Source organism: Chiloscyllium punctatum, chromosome 26, assembly GCF_047496795.1.
Source record: "Chiloscyllium punctatum isolate Juve2018m chromosome 26, sChiPun1.3, whole genome shotgun sequence".
Classification (NCBI taxonomy): domain Eukaryota; kingdom Metazoa; phylum Chordata; class Chondrichthyes; order Orectolobiformes; family Hemiscylliidae; genus Chiloscyllium; species Chiloscyllium punctatum.
Genome location: NC_092764.1, coordinates 6,115,709 through 6,138,679, shown reverse-complemented (window position 1 = coordinate 6,138,679; position 22,971 = coordinate 6,115,709). Strand labels below are relative to the sequence as shown.

The window sequence follows — 22,971 nt, the reverse complement described above, 5'->3', positions numbered from 1 at the left end:
AAGGTGCCCTGATCGAGGTGTACAAGATATTGAGAGGCATGGATAGAGTCAATAGCCAGAGACTTTTCCCCAGGGCAGGAATGACTGGGACGAGGGGTCATAGCTTTAAGATATTAGGAGGAGGATATAGAGGAGATGTCAGAGATAGGTTCTTTGTGCAGGGAGTTGTGAATGCATGGAATGCGTTGCCAGGGCTGGTGGTGGAAGCACAGTCATTAGGGCCATTTAAGTGACATGCACATGGACAGCAGTGAATTGAGGGGTGCGTAGGTAAGGTTATTTTATTTTACGTTAGGATTAATCCTCGGCACAGTATTGTAGGCCAAAGGACTTGTTCTATTGCATCGAATGGGCCAATTTCATAAAGGCATCTGAAACATGCGAAGTGAAACAAATCCTGTGGAGATCAAAAGTAATTCTTTGTAACATACGCAAAACTATTTGCAGTTGTACATTTTCTCAGCTGGATACGGCTTACTTATCAAGGTAATATCAACAAAAAAAAAAAATCTACAACCTACCTCACTGCACCACTTTTCCAGGTATTTGGCTACCACAATTATCCATGGAGTGTGACTATGGTCCTACAATATTAATGGTAATAAACTGTTACTAAACTAACACATAATACAACTGCACAAGTATCCATTACAAATGTCAAACGGAACATTATTTTTTGTGCATGAGTTTTTAGGTACTTAAAAGGCAAGTTTTAGTGCTCAGGAATACTTTCTTGCTTTAGGTACCTGGTACTACTGTAAAATAACACCATTTTCTGCAACTATAAATTGAAACTGTGTTACCACATGAGGTATGTTATGTTAATTTTAAACCAGCAACACAAAAGATTCATCCTGTGCAGTAATCTGTGAAAATTCAAGATGTCAAGAACTACTTAAAGTAAATAGTAACAACTTTATTTCTTAAAGTATAACAGAGAATAATTAACTATTTACAACTTCTTCCTCTAACCTATCTTTTACTTTCCCTTCTATAATACTCATCCAATAAAACAGAGTAAGATTTAATCAAAAAATTCAAATTTCATAACCAGCCAGCTGTTAAATCTTCTCTTTGTATCTTCCTCTGTAGACTTGCTCTCCAGGTTGGTGTTGATGTTTTATTCTGTGCAAACTCCTTCTCTAGGCAGGTATTTCTCAGAGTTCTGACTAGCAGCCTACATCTGTTGGTCTTTTGGCAGTTCTCCCCCAGTTGTTCGCGTTTCCACAGTCTTATACCCCCAAAGCATCAGATTGGGTCATTAGTTTTTAAGATTGTCAATATACTAAGCTCAAACTCGTTTAGAGTTTGGTATTTTGAGGGGGGGGGGGGGGGGGGCGATATAATTTAAACCGATTGGCCGAATTAAAATTTGTTTTTGTCTCCAGCCAACCATCTACCCGAGCTGCTGGATCAAAAGGTTACATTATATTTTGTTCTGAACACTTGGTGCTGTCAGGTAGTTCTGCTAGCTTTTAACTTTCTTAAAGGTACAGTATACTTCTATGCCTTCATAACAACTGGGAGGACTTGAGAAACATGGAGGTTTGTAACTTGAAAACCAAGTTCCTCTCCTTCAAATCACTCCTCTAGCCTACTCTGCACATTTTCATTCTCAACGCAAAACTGCAAAAGCAGTTTCTAAGCCCTCTAAACCATTTTTAGCACTGGTCATTTTCTTAATGACAGAAAAATAGGAGCAGGATTGGTCATAGTACACTTGGAACCTGCTCTACTGTTCATTAAGATCATGACTAATCTCCACTCCACTTCCATCCCACTTCCCTCCCTTGATCCGCATATTATCGGATTCCTGTAACGACTGAATAATCTCTTGATCTTAGTCTTGAATTTACACAATGACAGGATCTGCAACTCTCTGGAATGGAGGACTTGAAACATTCACAGCTTCCGAGTGGTAGAATTTCTTTTCTCATCTCAATCCTAAGTGGCTAAATCCACAACCTGAGATTTGGAGCCTTTGGTCCTGCGCACTTCAAATTTTGGGAAATTGATGCTCTTATTAAAAAAAGGACCTTCACTGTATTTGCTGCTAACCTTTTTGTCCATTTTATCCAAGTCGTAGGCCTGAATGTGATCCTTCAGATGTGGGAAAGGTGAGTCAAGTCTCAGATCTTCCAGCGCATTATCTGGGTGCGATTCCACAACTGAAAAGAAAGCACGTGCATCAAGTACCTGAAGGTCTTGCATTCACATCACGATTTGGTTGCTAGAGTTTGCTGCATCCCAATCGTCTCAACAATCAAAGTTTGATCATAATCCATGGGTCACAAGGGAAAAGAATTTTTTTTTAAATTTAAAAGGCACAAATTAAGGATTTTGAATTAACACTCCAGAGGACAATTATTTACATATGCACGTATGTGTATTTGCAAATATATTTGTCCCTCTTTGAAAGAGGTATCAAACTTAACGCACCCCACCCCTCTTTAATCTTACAATCCGTTCCCCCATTTTAAGTTACTCTTGAACCAGCTTCCACCCAACTTCTCAAGCTGCTTGTTTTGGATCACAACAAACTTCTCCATGACACAAATTCTCATCCATCTTCTGGTCCTTTTGCCAACCATCTTAAATTTCTGATATTTATCTATCAATGCTCCTGCCAGTTGGAACAGTTTCTCCCTAATAACACTGTCAATACCTCTAAGACTGCAAAATAGGAGGAGAAAATCCATCAAATCTGTTCTGCAGTTCAATGAGGTCATGGCTGGTCCAATAATCCTCAACTCCACTTTCCTGCCTTCTCTTCATTACCCTGGATTCTCTTACTGATAAAAGGCCATCTATCTCAGCCTCAAAAATACTAAAAGACACAGCCTTGAAAGCTCTTTGTGATAAAGAATTCCACAGGTTCACTACCCTCAGATAAAATTGCTCCCCATCTCTGTCTTAATTGGGCAACCCTTCCTCTGAAATTATGCCCTTTGGCCCACTCTGCCACAAGGGAAACAACCTTTCCAGGTTCTATTCGAATTGTGGTCTGACTAGTGTCCGAACAGTTTCAGCAAGTTTTGAGAAGGTTCCAGCTCAGCGAGCAAACTTACATCCTGTTTCAGCAAGATTCCCATTTTTATATTGCATTCCCATAACAGGTCAACAGTTCAGTTGCCTCCCCAAATTATCCACTCAACATGGGTTCTAGATATTAATAAATGTGGAAAGCAGATTTCCTCTTCATGAAGCCATGCTGACTCTGCTTGATCATATCCCTAAATGCACTCTTATATCCTTTGTAAATTATTCTAACAATGACATACTAAGCCATCTCCCTATCCTGTTTGGGCAGCACAGTGGTTAGCACTGCTGCCTCACAGCACCAGAGACCCGGGTTTAATTCCCGCTTCAGGCAAGTGACTGTGTGGAGTGTGCACATTCTCTTCGTGTCTATGTGGGTTTCCTCCGGGTGCTCCGGTTTCCTCCCACAGTCCAAAAATGTGCAGGTCAGGTGAATTGGCCATGCTAAATTGCCCATAGTGTTAGGGGCAGGAGTAAATGTAGGGGAATGGGTCTGGATGGGTTGTGCTTCAGCGGGTCGGTGTGGACTTGTTGGGCCGAAGGGCCTGTTTCCACACTGTACGTAATCTAAAAATGTCTGTTTGTTTGTTTGCCTCCCTGACTTTTTTAATAAGGTTTTACATTGGCAGTTTTCAATCTTCTGAGAATTTTTCACAATCTAAGGATTTTTGGAAGATTATTGCCTGTGTATCCAAAATCTCTCAGCTACTTCCTTGAATGCCCGAGAGTGCAACCCATCCAGCCCACCTTGCATAATTTTGACATCTATTAAATCTTCCCTGAATTTTCTCTGCTCACTACACAGCAGTTATGCCATTTAATAAAACAATACACTGATCCTGTGGTATTATCTGATTCACTTTAAGCAGCAGCACAGCAGAATGAGCATTACTGCTCGAGAAGTAGAATTATACAAAAGTCTACCTGGATGCTCCTTTACAGCCAGTCTCATGTAGCCAACCAGCCCATACGTCCGACACACCAGCAGTGGCACATCAGCTTTCCAAAGGATGGCTGATAAACGTAGTAATGAACTGACAATGGGAAACACAAGTCGATCAGTTTATATAAAATGCATGAAAATGTTGGAGAAATTCAGCAAGTCTGGCAGCATCTGTCAATAAGTCCAAGGACACTTTTGTAACTCTGCTTCAAAAACTATCTGAGCTTACTGAGTTTCTCCAGCAATGTGTTTTTTAATTTCAGATGTCCAGCATGCACTATATGTGCTTTTACACAGCTCGTTTATTTTATAGTAAAGTGTATGGTCATGTGTAAATAATTTAAAACAGCAATCCCTTAGATTGACTTATCTATTCTCTGCTACTCAAAGTGGAGAGAAAGTAATATTCTTGCTTGTTATGGAGTCAGATGTACAGCACGGAAACAGACCCTTCGGTCCACCGAACAGATATCCTAAACCAACCCAGTCCCATTAGCACTTGGCCCATGTCCCTCCAAACCCTTCCGATTCACATTTGCATCCAGATGCCTGTTAAATGCTGTAATTGTACCAGCTTCCTCCACTTCTGGCAACTCTTTCCATACATGCACCAGCCTCTGCATGAAAAAGTTGCCACTTCGATCCCTTTTAAATCTTTCCCCTCTGACCTTAAACCTACACCCTCTAGTTTTGGACTACCTCACCCCTGGGAAATAACCTTGTCTATTTACCCTATCCATGCCCCACATGATTTTATAAACCTCTGTAAAGGTCATCCCTCAGCCGCTCCACAGAAAATAGGCCCAGCCTATTCAGCCTCTATCTCTCTGCAGCTCACACCCTCCAACCCTGGTAACATGCTTGTAAATTTTTTCTGCACCCTTTCAAGTTTCATAACATTCTTCCTATAGCTGGGAGACCAGAATTACATGCAGTATTCCAATAGTGGCCTAACCTATGCCTTGTACAGCCACAACATGAACTTCCAATTCCTATACTTAATGCACTGACCAATAATGACAAACATATCAATCGCTTTCTTCACTATCCTATCTCCTTGCGGCTCCACTTCCAAGGAACTATGAACCTGCACTCAGAGGTCTCTTTTGCTCAGCAACTCTCCCCAAGACCTTACCATGAAGGTAGCAATTTTTAAGATTTGAAGCTCAAGTCAATGAGAAGTCTATAAGTTTGCTTGCTGAGCTGGAAGGTTTGTTTTCAGATGTTTTGTCACCATACTAGGTAACATCAGTGAGAGTCTCTGGTGAAGCGCTGGTATTATGTCCCACCTCTCTATTTATGGGTCCTGGTTCCTTAAGGCAGGTGGTGTCATTTCTGTTTTTTTTTCACCCAAGGGAAGGTAGATGGGATCTATGTCGATGTTTTTATTGGAGTTCTGGTAGAATGCCATGCCTCTACAAATTCTCATGAGAATCTTTGTTTCATTTGTCCTACGATGTGCGCGCTGACCCAGTCAAAATGGTATCCTTCTTCGTCTGTATGTATGGAAACTAGTGATAGTGGGCTGTGTCTTTTGGTGGCTAGTTGGTGTTCATGTATCCTAGTGCAAGTTAGGACATACAACCAGCGCATCACCGGAAACTCTCACTGATGATCTTACCTAGTATAGAACATAGAACAATACAGCTCAGAACAGGCCCCTCAGCCCTCGATGGTGCGCCGACTTGTGAACTAATCTAAGCTCATCCCGCTACACTAACCCATCATCATCCATGTGCTTATACAAGGATTGTTTAAATCTCCCTAATGTGGCTGAGAGTTAACTACTTTAGCAGGCAGAGCATTCGTGCCCTTCCCACTCTGAGTAAGGGACCTGCCTCTGACATCTGTCTTAAATCTTCCAGGCTTCAACTTGTAATTATGCCCCTTCGTACAAGCTGACATCACCATCCTAGGAAAAAGACTTTCACGGTCTACCCTATCTAATCCTCTGATCATCTTGTATGTCTCTATCAAATTGGAGGAGAAAGTGAGGACTGCAGATGCTGGAGATCAGAGCTGAAAAAAAAAGGTGTCTTCTTCCTCATTCCTGAAGAAAGGCTTATGCCCGAAACGTCGATTCTCCTGTTCCTTGGTTGTTGCCTGACCTGCTGCTGGAAAAGCACAACACATTTTCAGCTCGGTCTCTATCAAATTCCCTTCTTAGCCTTCTTCTGTCCAATGAGAACAGACCCAAGTCTCTCAGCCTTTCCTAATAAGAGCCTCCCTCCAGAGCAGGCAACATCCTGGTAAATCTCTGCACCTTTTCCAATGCTTCCACATCCTCCCTGTCATGGGGGAAACCAGAATTGCACACAATATTCCAAGTGCAGCCACACTAGTGTTTTGTATAGTTGCAGAATGACATTACGACTCCGGAACTCAACCCTTCCACCAATAAAACTTAACACACTATATGCCTTCTTAACAGCACTATCAACCTGGGTGGCAACTTTCAGGGATCTATATACATGGACACCAAGATCCCTCTGCACATCCACACTACCAAGAATCTTTCCATTGACCCAGTACTCTGCCTTCCTGTTATTCTTCCCAAAGTGAATCACCTCACATTTAGCTGCATTGAACTCCATTTGCAACCTCTCAGCCCAATTCTGCAGTATGATGACAAAACATCTGAAAACAAACTTCCAGCTCAGCGAGCTAACTTACATACTTACCATGAAGCATATAAGTCCCACCCTGATTTGCTTTCCCAAAATGCAGCACCTCGCATTTATTTAAATTAAACTCCATCTGCTACTCCTTGACCCATTGGCCTATCTGATCAAGATCTTGGTGTACTCTGAGGTAACCTTCTTCACTATCCACTACACTTGCAATTTTGGCGTCATTTGCAAACTTACTAAGTATACCTCCATCATTCATATCCAAATCATTTATATAAATGACAAAAAGTAGTGGACCCAGCACCGATCCTTGTGGCACACCACTGGTCATAGGCCTCCAGTCTGAAAACCAACCCTCCACCCCCACCCTCTGTCTTGTTAGCATGTGTCTCAGAAGCTAATGGACAATATCATTAAACTGCCTGAGAAAGAACAGACATTCACTCATTCCTCTTAAAATATCTGATTTGCAGAGAAAACCAAGCAACTTGAGGCCTAATGGTCAGGTGACTGGCCAAGTAATCCAGTGATGGTGACATTACTCAATCCTACTGCAATAAATTATCAATGTTTATTCAATATTCTTGGCTGTCTGTGGCCTGTCATCAGATTAGATGACCATGAAACCATCACCTGTTGTAATAACCCAAATGCTCCATGAAACATGGACAAGTAGTAACGAGATGACTAATAACCAGCACATAACCCAAGACTGACAGCTCCAGTACAGCACTGCAGGGTATGGTGCTCTCTTTCAACAGACTTTAAAATGAGGACCTATTGTCCATCATGTGGACGTAATGGTTCCATGTTCGTATTTCAGAGAACAGCCTGCAGGAATAACAACTATCCTTTCACCAAAAACGGATGTTCTTGTCATTTAACACATTAATGTTGTGGGTAGTTGCTGTGCCCAAACTGGTAACCACATTTCCTAAGGTATAACTGATGAGACCTCAAAACCGCTGAACTTAGCTCTAAACTACTTTTCCCGCTAGGTGGTAGAGGCAGTGGGTTTGATAGATGCAGTTGAAGGAGCTTTGGTGAATTTCTGCAGGGTATCTTGTAGATGGTACACTCTGATGCCTCTCTGTATGTCAGTGAAGGAAGTGAATGCTGAAGCTGGTGGATGCAGTAATCTACTGGATTAGTGGTGCTGGAAGAGCACAGCAGTTCAGGCAGCATCCAACGAGCAGCAAAATCGACGTTTCGGGCAAAAGCCCTTCATCAGGAATAAAGGCAGTGAGCCTGAAGCATGGAGAGATAAGCTAGAGGAGGGTGGGGGTGGGGGGAAAGTAGCATAGAGTACAATGGGTGAGTGGGGGAGGGGATGAAGGTGATAGGTCAAGGAGGAGAGGGTGGAGTGGATAGGTGGAAAAGAAGATAGGCAGGTCGGACAAGTCAAGGAGACAGTAACTGAGCTGGAAGTTTGAAACTAGGATGAGGTGGGGGGGAAGGGGAAATGAGGAAGCTGTTGAAGTCCACATTGATGCCCTGGGGTTGAAGTGTTCCGAGGCGGAAGATGAGGCGTTCTTCCTCCAGGCGTCTGGTGGTGAGGGAGCGGCACTGAAGGAGGCCCAGGACCTCCATGTCCTTGGCAGAGTGGGAGGGGGAGTTGAAATGTTGGGCCACGGGGCGGTTTGGTTGATTGGTGCGGGTGTCTCGGAGATGTTCCCTAAAGCGCTCTGCTAGGAGGCGCCCAGTCTCCCCAATGTAGAGGAGACCACATCGGGAGCAACGGATACAATAAATGATATTGGTGGATGTGCAGGTGAAACTTTGATGGATGTGGAAGGCTCCTTTAGGGCCTTGGATAGAGGTGAGGGAGGAGGTGTGGGCACAGGTTTTACAGTTCCTGCGGTGGCAGGGGGAAGTGCCAGAATGGGAGGGTGGGTCGTAGGGGGATGTGGACCTGACCAGGTAGTCACGGAGGGAACGGTCTTTGCGGAAGGCAGAAAGGGGTGGGGAGGGAAATATATCCCTGGTGGTGGGGTCTTTTTGGAGGTGGCGGAAATGTCGGCGGATGATTTGGTTGATGCGAAGGTTTGTAGGGTGGAAGGTGAGCACCAGGGGCGTTCTGTCCTTGTTACGGTTGGAGGGGGGGGGTCTGAGGGCGGAGGTGCGGGATGTGCAGTAATCTGTCTAGATAATGTCATGTTTCCTCTGTGCTGACTGCAATCACTCTATTGACGACAACATTCCTGACATGTCAGGCTTTTTAATGGAGAACAAAGGTACCGAACAACTACTTAGAAAACTGCTGCTTACCTTTCGGAAAGTTGAGTAGCAATCACTATATTGAATCTGAGGAAGAACGTGGGGTCATTTTCAAGCAGTTGTTCAAGGCTCTGAAAAAAAAAAGTGTCAAGATTTCATAACTCAGTCAATTCCAAAGAAAACACAGTCATACACATTAATCTTAGCCTCAAATGTAAATACCCTCCCATTATCTTTCCTTTACAAAAGCTGCTGGCTGCTCACACAAATGTAACTGGAGAACTGATGTCCTTCCCTAATCACTGCTATCTGTGTGACTCCAGTCCCATTCCTCAAGGTTGACCAGGCCTGGAAAGTCCAAGTCACCCACAGCCTGGAAACAGGGTAAAATGATAAACTGAGATCCTATTCCCCTGTCCTGTTGGCATAAGTTGATGACGTGGGACCCTGGAATGGAACCATTTAGATTTGAGAGCACTCCCAAGAAAGCAGAAAGGACTCCATCCTTGGCCCAACCCATCAGCCCCACACATCACCGACTAACCAGTCTGTCATCCAGCAGCGTTCTTTGTGCATTGTGTTGTATGTTCAATTAACAAGCTTGGGAGATTATTGTTTGAACTTATTGAAACCTCACTAATGTTTTTCTATATCTTAAAATAAGATATACAGCTTCACAGTAGCATGACCATCTCTGGTGAAGCCATGATGCGTCCCTCTCTCATGTAATCTTCCCCATCACAGTAGGAGGCATTACACACAACACTGCAGACATTAACCCTTTCAAACAATGTGGTGGGCAAGTGACTGACTCATTGTGCACTCAAAGTAACTCATTGCCATGGCCATTCAGTCCGTTATATCTAAACTGTAATTTACAAACGAGCTGCCAGTTCGTCCACCATGGTTTTTCTCTCATAACCCCAATCTTTTTCCTTTTCAAAATATTTATCAATCCAATTTCAAAACCTACCATAAAATCTGCTTCCACCACTCTTTTTACAACACAACATAGGACACTGCTCCTGTCAAACAGGACAGGATACATCAGTTTATGACACTGCTTGTTGTGAAATTAAAACTTCCTTACCTCCTCCATGAAGTTTCCACTGACATCGCTATTCAGCTCCCGAAGGAGCTCCATAGCTGCCTGGGCTCGGTTCTGAATGGAAAAAGAAACAAATATTAAACCTTCACTCTAGTAATGAACATCAAAACGAATACCCTCCCCTGACTAAACAGTTACAGCACAGAGACAGACCATTCAACTCAACCCCAGTGTTTAAGCTCCACACTGTCCTGCTCCAGCCCTATTCCATCTCCCATCACCATGCTCTTCTAGTACTTGCTGCCTCAGGAGTTTATCCAGACTCTCAAATGAATCTTTAGTATTCACCTCCACCCTTCTTTGAGAATTCTGCATTTCTGTCATTCTAAAAGACATTTCTCGTGAATGGAATATAACAGTAGTGAAATTGTACAGTAGCTGTACAGAACCTTGGTAAAGCCACATCTGGAGATCAAAACTGTACACAATACTCCTTATTTGAAAACAAATAATTTCATTAGCAGTTCAGAGAAGGTTCACTTGACTCATTCCTAGGATGAAGGGCTTATCTCAGGAAGACTGAACAGGTTTGGCGTGTGTCCATTTGAATTTTGAAGAACAAGAGGCAATCTTAGTGAAATAGGAAAGATTCTGAGGAGTCTGGATAGAGTGGATACCATAGAGATGTTTTCTCTTGCTAAGGAGACTAAATGTAAGGGATGTAGTTAAGAATAAGTGGTCTTTCAAGTTTGAAATGAGGAGAGATTTCTTTTCTCTGATGTTGAGTGCGCAGAAGTTTCTTCCCCAGTAGGCAGTGGGGCTGTCCTTAAGTAATCTAGTCTCAGCCTTGAATATATTTATGGTGCGGAAACAGACCCTTCAGCCCAACAAGTCCACACCAACCTGCCGAAGCGCAACACACCCAGACCCATTACCCTACCCTAGCACTACGGGCAGTTTAGCATGGCCAATTCACCTAACCTGCACATTTTTGGATTGTGGGAAGAAACCGGAGCACGCGGAGGAAACCCACGCAGACACGGGGAGAATGTGCAAACTCCACAGAGTCGCCCGAGGCAGGAATTGAACCCGGGTCTCTGGCGCTGTGAGAGCAGTGCTAACCACTGTGTCACCATGCTGCCCACCACTGAGATAGATAGGTTTTTGATAGACGAAACAATTGAGGATTATGAGGGGCAGATGGGAAAGTGAATCTAAGACCACAACCAGATCAGCTAAGATCTTATTGAATGGGGTATTAGTCTCAAAGGGTCAAATGGCCGAGCCAGCTCATATGAAAATTCCACTGTTTTTATCAGTGACTCGCTTCAGTTCATTGCCCCTCATTCTGGTCTCTTCTGGAAGTGGAAAAATCTTTCCAGGTCCATCTTTTCAAACTCCTTTTATAATCTCAAATCTAGAAAGAACAAAAAAAAAGAGACTCACTTGTTCAAATTTTCCAAACAAGTTCAGGTTGGTCCATCTACGAAAGGTAATAGCCATGCAGTAAACAGTCTGTTCCAGATGGACTTGATATATGTCTGCTGATAGCTGACTAGACCAGTAGTTGAGCAGCAGGTTAGTGCTGCACATGAAGCTGCCAAGTGAGACTATGCGTTACTGTTTGCACTTTGCCAAGTAACTGTGGCTCCCTCATGCCAGCCCAAGGAGGGGTCATTATTTCCCCCTGTTGTTGATTAGCAACTGCCAGCTGTGATATCCAATGACTACGGCCTTCACTTCACAAGCTTCATTGATAAAGAACACAAAAGCACCCTTACTGGTCTTCTGGCTTTGGATTTCTCACCATGCAGAAGGTCCTTGGGAAGTTGCCTGCTGACGAATGCGGGAGCTCTTCCTTTGAGGGGGCTGCTGCATGTGATTTTGCCCTACCAAGATATGCCCTGTAGACAGGGAAATAGGGAAATACTGTGCTTCTTTTTTCAACAACAACACCTCATTCATTCGGCACAGCAAAGTACTGCAAACATAAGGCTGAAAATACAGGATCATAGAAACAGGAGTAGGCCATTCAGCCCCTTAAGCCTGTTCCACCATTCACTGAGGTCATGGCTGATCTACGGCCTAACTCCATATACCTTATCTTTGTCTCATATCCCCGAATACCTTTGCTTAACAAACATTATCAATCTTAGATTCAAAATTAACAAATAGTCCAGCATCCACTGCCATTTGTGGAAGGAAGTTACAAACATCTCCCACCCTGTGTGTCTAGAAGAGCTTCCTAACGTCTCTCCTGAATGGTCTGGTCCTAATTCACAGACTATGCCACCTATTTTTAGAATCCCCATCGGAAACAGACTTCCGTTATCTACCTTGTGTTGCCTGTTAAGATCTTGAAGACTTCAATCAGATCACCCCTTTAACCTTCTTAATTCTAGAGGAAACAGGCCTAAATTGTATAAACCCTGAAGTCCAGGTATTGTCCTTGTAAATCTAAATGTTGTACTCCCTCCCCATTCCCTCCCCCCCCCCCCCCCCCAACTCCAAGTGGGGTCTAAGCAGGGTTTTGTATAACTGCAGCAAAACATCAGCATCCTTATCCTCCAATCTTCTAGATATAAAGCATTGTATTTGCTTTCTTTACTATTTTCTGAAACTATTTGTGGCATTTTAAAGATAAAATGCACATGAACCCTAAGTCTCTTTGCACATCCATTTTCTTTCACTACACTTAACTTGAAACATGACTTTCTGCCCATTATCCAAGTCGTTAACAACGAATGTAAATAACAGGGACTCTAACACAGATCCTTGATGGACACCTTGTGGGATGGTCACATCCTGCCAATTTGAGTACCTACCCATCATCCCTACTTTGTTGTCCATCTCTCAACCATTTTCCCAGCCATGTCGGTAGTTTGCCCTCAATTCCATAGATTTTAAAATAGTTAACAGTCTCTCATGTGGGACTTATTTCAAATGCCTTCTGGAAGTCCATATAAACAACATCCATAGACATTCCCCTGTCTACTACCTCAGTCATGTCTTCAAAGTTTTCCATGAGGTTTCTCAGGCATGACCTACCGGTCACGAATCCATGCTGATTCTTCCTGATTAACTGAAAATTTTCAAGGTACTTATTTACCCCATCTTTGATGACAGACTCCAACAATTTCCATACCACAGCTGTTAGACTAACTCGTCTGTAATTCCCTGGTTTTCTTCTTTCGCCCTTCTTAAAAAGTGGAGTGAGATGGTGTAATTTTCTAATACAGAGTGACAGCTCCTGTGTCTAGGGAACTCTGAAAGATTATAGTTATGACATCCACACTGTGCTCCCCTACTTCCATTAACACCTTGGAATGGAAACAGTCAGGTCCTGGGGCCAACTTCGTGTTACTCCATCCGCAGACCAGCTAAAGGTGCATTAAGCTCTGCATCAAGGAACAGATTAGATTAGATTCCCTAAAGTATGGAAACAGACCCTTCAGCCCAACAAGTCCACACCGACCCTCTGAAGAGTAACACACCCAGACCCATTCCCCTACCCTATATTTACCCCTGACTAATGCACCTAACACTATGGGCAATTTAGCATTGCCAATTCACCTGACCTGCGCATCTTTGGATTGTGGGAGGAAACTGGAGCACCCAGAGGAAGCCCACGCAGACACGGGGAGAATGTGCAACACCAGATGGTCTGTCACTGCATGCCCAAGGTATATAAAACATGTTGTCTGATCTAGGATGCTAGTAAACTCCTTACATCCCTGCAGGGAAGCCCAAGGTCAGGAGTGTGGAGACGATGCCAAACAGAGGATGCCAGACAGATATAACCACTCAGAATATTATCCCAGAAATCTTTTTATTGCACCTTGTCCAGTGCCTCCAATTTGTTTTTAATTTGTAGACTAGAACTATGCAAAGCACTCTACAGTTATACAAACAAAAGTGTAATGTAACTTCTCTGCTTTTCAATTCGATTTCCCCAGAAATGAATCCCAGTGTTTCATCTGCCTTTTTAATATCATGTTAGTCTCTCTCATTCTCCCTCTTTGGAAGGCACCAAATCCACTTGTTATACAGTTCCAGCAGGTTTGGCCTTGCTGTGTCAGTACTCACAGAGCACTCAGCTGCAGCTGACACTTGAAAGCATGGCCACACCATCAGGTGACACCCAGGCCCTCTTCACTGAGCGACAGTGCACAGAAGGATCATTTCAGATCATAGCTACAAGAATGTAAAAACAAAATCCAAAGCACTCACCAGTCCAATACTGTTTTTGGTTAGGAAGAAGCTGCAAGAGAATATAATTCAGTCAGTCAGTGAAAAGCTGTGGAGCCAAGAACTCTAGCAAACCTAGAATCAACAGGTATGGGGTAAACTCTCCACTGGTTGGGAGTCATATGTGACACGTAAGAGGATGGTGTAGTTGTTGGAGGTCAGTCATCTCAGCCCTAGGATATTTCTGCAGAAGCTCCCCTGGGAGGTATCGTAAACGCAACCATCTTCAGCTGCTTCATCAATGACCTACCCTTCATAGTGATCAGATGTAGAGATGTTGCAACGTTTGACACTATTTGCAATATTTCAGATATTGATACAGTCACTACACACATGCAGCAAGATATGGTCACACTCAGGTTTGGGTTAAGAGAGGGCAAGGACCATTTGCACTATGTAACTGTCAGGTAATGGTAACCTGCAACAAGCCAGAATCTAACCATTGCTCTTGGATATTAAATACTATTACCCACGCTGAATCTCCCAAGGTATTAGGATTACCACTGATCATAAACTGAATGGAACAGAGAAACTCTGAATCAACTGCAGCTCATTTAGCCCCATTTTTGGTTCTCTGTTCCACCATCATTCCCTTCCGTCTTGCCTCATCAACACCTTTTTCACTTAAGCTCTCGTGCTTTCCACCCCATCACAGCCTTTCCATTGTGTTCTTTCCTTTCCTGCCAGGGTTCCCTTTCCTCTGTACTTGGCTAAAACCAGTTGCCTCTAAATTTTTCCAGGAGGTAAAAAAAATAACTGCAGATGCTGGAAACCAGATTCTGGATTAGTGGTGCTGGAAGAGCACAGCAGTTCAGGCAGCATCCAACGAGCAGTGAAATCGACGTTTCGGGCAAAAGCCCTTCATCAGGAATAAAGGCAGTGAGCCTGAAGCGTGGAGAGATAAGCTAGAGGAGGGTGGGGGTGGGGAGAGAGTAGCGCAGAGCGCTTTAGGGAACGTCTCCAGGACACCTGCACCAATCAACCTCACCGCCCCGTGGCCCAACATTTCAACTCCCCCTCCCACTCTGCCGAGGACATGGAGGTCCTGGGCCTCCTTCACCGCCGCTCCCTCACCACCAGACGCCTGGAGGAAGAACGCCTCATCTTCCGCCTCAGAACACTTCAACCCCAGAGCATCAATGTGGACTTCAACAGCTTCCTCATTTCCCCTTCCCTCACCTCATCCTAGTTTCAAACTTCCAGGTCAACACTGTCTCCTTGACTTGTCCAGACTTGTCCAACCTACCTATCTCCTTTTCCACCTATCCACTCCACCCTCTCCTCCTTGACCTATCACCTTCATCTCCTCCCCACTCACCCATTGTAGTCTATGCTACTCTCTCCCCACCCCCACCCTCCTCTAGCTTATCTCTCCACGCTTCAGGCTCACTGCCTTTATTCCTAATGAAGGGCTTTTGCCCGAAACGTATATTTCGCTGCTCGTTGGATGCTGCCTGAACTGCTGTGCTCTTCCAGCACCACTAATCCAGTATCTAAATTTTTCCAGGTCTACTGGAAGATCATCCAATTGAAAGATTAACTCTGCTTTCCGTCTTCAGAGATGCTGCCAGACCTGCTCAGTTTCTCCACCATTCTCGGTGTTTGTTTCAGCCTAATGTTAACTTGTAAAAACCCATCTGGTTCACTAATATCCCTGAAGGAAGGAAACCTGCCAACTGTTCCTAGTCTGGCCCACAGGTGACTTCAGGCCCACAGCAATGAGGTTGATTCTAACTGCACTCTAGACAACTTGAGGTTGATAACGCTTGCTTAACCTTATAGACTCACATCCCGTGCTGTGATAAGGGATGTCCAAAATGTACAGTTTTGTTTCTCCATTCTCACACTGTGCTCCTTACCTTTGTGCCCCATTCAGAGTGAAAGAAAACATTGATCATTTCAGAAACCATTCTGGAATCACATCACACTGCACACAAGAATCAGCAAGCACAGCTCCAACAGTCCCACCGAAGAAAGATGTACAATATCACATTTTACAGAGTTCAATGTACAAAATACTTCAGGCCAATGAGTTCAAACATCAGTCACTGGGGCTTGAGAAGGAATGGAAGAGAAGGTGTTCAGAGCAAAGAAACCATAGATTAAAATGTTGAAATAAGATTCAATACTGAGGAAGGGAGTTCTGGAGGTCCAGAGGAGGAGGAGTCTGGCCTCCACCAATTCAAAAAATGACACTGTCAATGTTAAACAGCACATGGACAAAATAAAATGTTAGGCTCTTAAAAAAAACTCACTTATTGCCAACATCCTCCCCAGCGACGGTGCTGCCATCTACAATGGTAAAAGATCCAATTCCTAGGGAATGAGAATTGTGTAAATAAAGATTACAGATGGATTGACTGTCGTTGATCATATTTTGCATTTTATTGGGATGGTAAATGCTCCAATCTTACCAGGAAGCACCAGGTTCTTCAGGATTTCAGTTCCGGTGGCACTAGCGTTAATCAGACAGACATGAGCAGCCTCCAGTGCTTCCTGACCATGGTCTCCCCACAGCCTAACAGAGGAAATACAGGGAGAGCTATTAAACTTTTAACTCTGAAGCAGAGAGATCTTGAGTCAACCCAAGGTTGGTTAACGTGGTGCCACTATTTAAAGAAGATGGTAAGGACAAAAGAACAAAGAAATTTTACAGCCCAGGGACAGGCCCTTTCGCCCTCTAAGCCTGAACCGATCCAAACGTACTGTCTAAACCTGTCGGTCAATTCCTAAGCATCTGTGTCCCTCTACTTCCCACCTACTCATGCACTTATCCAGACGCATCTTAAATAAATCTACCATGCCTGCCTCTACCATCTTCGCTGGCAGTGCGTTCCAAATGCCCACCACCCTCTGTGTGAAGTACTTGCTGTGTGTATCCCCCTTAAACTTTCCACCTCTCACCTTGAAAGTGTGACCTCTCGTTATTGAATCCTTCACCTGGGAAAAAGCTTGTCTCTATCCACCCTGTCTATACCCTTCATGATTTTATAAACCTCGATCAGGTACCCCCTCAATCTCCTTTTTTCTAATGAAAATAAACCTAACCTACTCAACCTCTCTTCATAGCTAGCACCTTCCATACCAGGCAACATCCTCGTAAACCTTCTCTGCACCCTCTCCAAAGCGTCCTCATCCTTTTGGTAATGTGGCGACCAGAACAGTACACAGTATTCTAAATGCAGCCGAACCAATGCCTTGTACAATATTAACATGACTTGCCAGCTCTTATACTCAATACCCGTCCAATGAAGGCAAGCATACTATATGCCTTTGTGACCACTATCCACCTGTGCAGTAACCTTCAGGGTACAATGGCCCTGCACTCCCAGATCTCTCTGTTCATCAACTTTTCCCAAGGCTCTTCCATTCATTGTATAATTCACCCTAGAGTTAGTCTTGCCTAAATGCATCACCTCACATTTGTCTGGATTGAAAGCCATCTGCCACTTTTCTGCCCAACTCTATATCCTCCTGTATTCTCTGACAGTCCCTTATGCTTTCTGCTACTCCACCAATCTGTGTGTCATCTGCATAATTGCTGATCATACCAACAGTGCCCTCTTCCAGATCATTTATGTATATCAGGTTAGGTGAATTGGCCGTGCTAAATTGCCCATAGTGTTAGGTGAAGGGGTAAACGTTGGGCAATGGGTGTGGGTGGGTTGCGCTTCGGTGTGGACTTGTTGGGCCGAAGGGCCTGTTTCCACACTAAGTAATCTAATCACAAACAACAGTGGCCCCAACACTGACCCATGTGGAACACCATTGGTCACCTTTCTCCATTTCGAGAAACTCCCTTCAACTACTACTGTCTCCTGTTGCTCTACGAATTCTTTATCCACCTAGCTAGAACATCCTGCACACCATGTGACTTCACTTTCTCTATTAGTTTACCGTGGGGAACCTTATCAAATGCCTTACTAAAGTCCACGTATATGACATCAACAACCCTTCCTTCATCTATAACTTAGTCACTTCCTCAAAGAACTCTTAAGTTGGAATGGCACGATCTCCCCCGCACAAAACCACGTTGCCTATCACTGATAACCCCATTCTTTACTAAATATAAATAGATCTTATCCCTCAGTAACTTCTCCAGCAACTTCCCCACCACTGACGTCAGGCTCACTGGTTTGTAGTTACCCGGAATATCCCTACTACCCTTCTTGTACAGGGGGACAACATGAGCAACCTTCCAGTCCTCTGGCACCTCACCACAAAGATATCTGTCAGGGGGCCCCAGCTATTTCATCTCTCGCCTCCCTCAGCAATCTGGGATAGATCTCATCCAGTCCTGGGGATTTGTCCACCTTAATAACCTCTAGCCTACCCACACATCTTCCCTACTTACATCAACGTGATCCAGACTAATCAAACTTTGATCTCTAATCTCAACATTCATCATGTTCCTCTCCTCAGTGAACACTGATGCAAAGTAATCATTCAGAATCTCACCCATTCTCTCAGGTTCGACACACAGCCTTCCTTCATTATTCTTTAGTGGCCCAATCCTTTCTCCAGTTACCCACTTGCTCCTTATATAATAAAATGCTTTGGGACAAGCCAGGGAACTATAGACCAGTGAGCTTGACGTCAGTGGTGTGCAAGTTGTTGGAGGGAATCCTGAGGGACAGGATGTATATGCATTTGGAAAGGCAAGGACTGATCAGGAATAGTCCGCATGGCTTTGTGCGTGGGAAATCATGTCTCATGAACTTGATTTGAGTTTTTTGAAGTAACAAAGAGGATTGATGAGGGCAGAGCATTAGACATAATCTATGTGGATTTCAGTAAGGCGTTCCCATGGGAGATCGGTTAGCAAGGTGGGATCTCATGGAACACAGGGAGAACTAGTCATTTGGATACAGAACTGGCTCAAAAGGTAGAAGACAGAGGGCGGTGGTGGAGGGTTACTCTTCAGACTGGAGGCCGGTGACCAGTGGAGTGCCACAAGGATCGGTGCTGGGTCCACTACTTTTCATCATTTATACAAATGATTTGGAAGTGAACATAGGAGGTATAGTCAATAAATCTGCTGATGACAACAATATTGGAGGTGTAGTGGACAGCGAAGAAGGTTACTTCAGATTACAACGGGATCTTGACCAGATGAACTGATGGGCTGAGGAGTGGCAGATGGAGTTTAATTCAGATAAATGCGAGGTGCTGCATTTTGGGAAAGCAAATCTTAGCAGGACTTATACACTTAATGGTAAGGTCCTAGGGAATGTTGCTGAACAAAAACCTTGGAGTGCAGGCTCATAGCTCCTTGAGAGTAGAGTCGCAGGTAGATAGGATAGTGAAGTAGGCGTTTGGTATGCTTTCCTTTATTGGTCAGAGTATTGAGTACAGGAGTTGGGAGGTCATGTTGCGGCTGTACAGGGCTATACAGGACATTGGTTAGGCCACTGTTGGAATATTGCATGCAATTCTCGTCTCCTTCCTATCGGAAAGATGTTGTGAAACTTGAAAGGGTTCAGAAAAGATTTACAAGGATGTTGCCAGGGTTGGAGGATTTGAGCTACAGGGAATGGCTGAACAGGCTGGGGCTGTTTTCCCTGGAGCGGAGGCTGAGGGGTGACCTTATAGAGGTTTATAAAATCATAAAAAGGTATGGATAGGGTAAATAGACAAGATCTTTTCCCTGGGGTGGGGGAGTCCAGAACTAGAGGGCATAGGTTTAGGGCGAGAGGGGAAAGATATAAAAGGGACCTAAGGGGTAACCTTTTCACACAGAGGGTGGTACATGTACGGAATGAGCTGCCAGAAAAAGTGGTGGAGGCTGGTACAATTGCAACATTTAAGAGACATCTTATTAGATATATGAATAGGAAGGGTTTGGAGGGATATGGGCCAGATACTGGCAATAGCAATGACATGGACGAGTTGGACTGAAGTGTCTATTTCCATGCTGTACATCTCCATGACTCTATGACTGCCCCTATTTCCCCTCCACTCAATACAAACAAACATGCCAAGTAAAATTAAACTGCACACATGTTCATGAAGGCACACCCCATAATCTCCTGCCAAGTCATGGTTGAGTTGGACGAAAGGGTCTGTTTCTGTGCTGTACATCTTTATGACTCTAAGACTTCCGTGATCTCACATGAGGCACTGGAGTGCTGCTGGAGGTAGGAAGTTATTCTTGTTTACAACAACTACTGAACTCATCTTTTACACAGTGAACCACTCCAAGATAAAGATGCACAATTCAATGAAATGTGATGCTGTGCGATAGAGAGAAAGGTGACCAAAAGACTTTTAAAGTGTCTTAAAGGAAGACATGAAGCAGACAGGCAAAGGGAGGGAGGGTATGCCAGAACATGGGACCAAGTCAACAGAAGGCACAGTGCCAATTAGTCAGACATCCACAAGATGTCAGATAATCAGAAAAAAAAAGATTACTCTTCAGGGTTGTGGGTCTGGGAATGATTTCAGGGATACAGAAGAGACGTCACAATGGAGGATTTCAAAAGGAGGTGCATTTTCACAGCAGGTGTCAATGTCGTTCGGTCAGCAATGAAGAGAATTTGGCATAATGTGTGATATGGGACCAGTACACAGAGACTGCTGCTTGTGCTGATGGTTTCAGTAGAGATGGAGATGCTGTCACCTGTGTTGAATTCCCTGGACGACCCAGAGAAACAAAAATGAAAAACCAGAGTTCCCGATTCTCATTGGCTTCCTACAAACCTCGCACTGGAGACCAACCACACCTGGCCATCAGATTAAGGTAGAATGGGGTTTACATTTGGCTACAACATTTCTGGTGGTCCAACAGGTTAAAAAACAAGGGCTGCAGATGCTGGAAACCAGATTCTGGAGAAGAGTGGTACTGGAAAAGCACAGCAGGTCAGGCAGCATCCGAGGAGCAGGAGAATCGACATTTCAGGCAAAAGCCCTTCATCAGGAATCGAGGCAGAGAGCCTGCAGGGTGGAGAGACCACTCCAATCTAGAAGCTGGTGGTGCAACAGCCTCCTGCAGACATTAGCTCAATGTGACAGAGCGATGAGCCAACAGTCAGGATGCAGAGACTGCACTGTCTCTCCCCCACCCCCACAGTACCTGGCAAAGACACATCGGGGTCGGGGTCGGGGTCAGGGTCAGGGGGCCATGCTGCTGGACCATCAGCCAGGAGGATATGGGGAGGGGGATACTGTCAGGGGGATCCATTGGGCAGCAATGTGGGGTGGTCAGGGGGTCCAGTGGGGAGGGTCCAGTGGGTGGGAATATGAGATCCAGCTTTTTGTTGGGGGGCGGGCGGGGTGACCCACAGGTTACAGTGAGTGAGAAACCCAGTGGGGGGAGGGGGAGGGGGAGGGGGAGGGGAGGGAGGGGAGGGGAGGAGGGGGAGGGGAGGGAGAGAGGGGAGGAGGGGGAGGGGAGGGAGAGAGGGGAGGAGGGGGAGGGGGAGGGGGAGGGGAGGGGAGGAGGGGGAGGGAGGGGAGGGGAGGGGAGGAGGGGGAGGGAGGGGAGGGGAGGAGGGGGAGGGAGGGGAGGGGAGGAGGGGGAGGGAGGGGGGGGGAGGGGGAGGAGGGAGAGGGGGAGGGGGAGGGGGAGGGGGAGAGGGGAGGGAGGGAGGGGAGGGAGGGAGGGGGAGGGGAGGGAGGAGCAGCTCCTACGCGCCCGCCTGCGGCCCCGCTCTCCCTCCCCATTCTCTCTCTCTCTCTCTCTCTCTCTCCTCTTTCTCCCTCCCTCCTTCCGTTACCGCAGCTGTCGGTCATATTTCTCCTCCTTCTTCAGGCCGCTCCCCGCCGCCATGGTGACCCAGCTCCAGGTAAATCCCGCGCAGCCGCAGATTCGCCACGAGCGGCGCTGGCGGCAGCAGAGGGCGCACTCAGCTCACACCAACATCATCTTAAAGGGGCAGTGCTCCTGCTCTCTTAAAGGGGCAGTGCTCCTGCTCTGTTAAAGCAACAGTGTCCCTGCTCTCTTAAAGGGGCAGTATCTCTGCTCTGTTAAAGGGGCAGAGTCCCTGCTCTCTTAAAGGGGCAGTATCTCTGCTCTGTTAAAGGGGCAGAGTCCCTGCACTGGTAAAGGGAGAATGTCCCTGCTCTGTTAAAGGGGCAGTAAAGGGCCCTCTGGTACCACCGTGATAATGTCCCTACCCCTGAACTGGGAGACCATTGTTCATGTCCCACCTTCTCCAGAAGAGTGTTATCACATCTCTCACACGTTGATTAGAAAAATAGAGTTTTTTTTTCAAATTAAAGGGGCGGTGAACCTGCTTTGTTAAAGAAGCAGTACACTGCTTTGTTAATGGTTTGTTATAGACACAACAAATGCCCTTGTTATTTAAAGGAATAGTGACTGAAGTAAATAATGTGTAATCTGTAGCTCAGTTAATAGCATTCTGGCCCCTAAGTGATAAAGTTGTAAATTCAGGTCCCACTCTAGCACTTGATCGCAACTATCAAGGCTGGCACACCAACTCAGTACTGAGGGAGTTCTGTACTCTCAGAAGTATCTTTAAGAGATATTAAACCAAGTCACATCATGTCATCTGAGGTAGATGTAATGGTTCTCATCACCACTGTCAGAAGTTCAGTGGAGTTATCTCCAGAGTCATGAATTGCATTGATTATTCAATCAACATCCCATAAGTAGATTAATTCTTCATGATTATATTGCTGTTATTGGAGCTTGCTATTGCAATGAATTATTATTATTTGGGAATCTGTGATTTAAAAGAGGTAAATGACTATTTGGTTTTCAGATGTGTGAAGGTGACTTTTTTAACAGATCAGAAACATTTTTTAATCATTGGTTCAAAATAGCATTTTCAAGAAATCATGTGACTTATGCTAAATAATAAGGGGAGCTACCAATAACTGCTGAA

At 44.8% G+C, this 22,971-nt stretch overlaps 1 protein-coding gene across 2 annotated transcripts in view; it reads right to left on the bottom strand.

Annotated features, from left to right (window-relative positions):
- Positions 1-21,956, bottom strand: part of nae1 (nedd8 activating enzyme E1 subunit 1) — a 64,983-nt gene extending 43,027 nt beyond the window's left edge. The window contains exons 1-9 of one of the 2 annotated variants that reach the window (XM_072595817.1): positions 21,841-21,956; positions 16,540-16,643; positions 16,381-16,441; positions 14,108-14,138; positions 9,920-9,991; positions 8,881-8,960; positions 3,964-4,073; positions 2,059-2,168; positions 522-584 (exon numbers count right to left, since the gene is read on the bottom strand). In XM_072595817.1, coding sequence (XP_072451918.1) covers positions 522-584; positions 2,059-2,168; positions 3,964-4,073; positions 8,881-8,960; positions 9,920-9,991; positions 14,108-14,138; positions 16,381-16,441; positions 16,540-16,643; positions 21,841-21,893 — 684 coding nt within the window. In that variant the 5' untranslated portion in view covers positions 21,894-21,956. Of the gene's footprint in view, positions 1-521; positions 585-2,058; positions 2,169-3,963; positions 4,074-8,880; positions 8,961-9,919; positions 9,992-11,323; positions 11,461-14,107; positions 14,139-16,380; positions 16,442-16,539; positions 16,644-21,840 lie in introns of those variants that run through there. The other variant, XM_072595818.1, reaches the window with a different exon arrangement.
- Between the last annotated feature and the right edge of the window lie 1,015 nt (positions 21,957-22,971).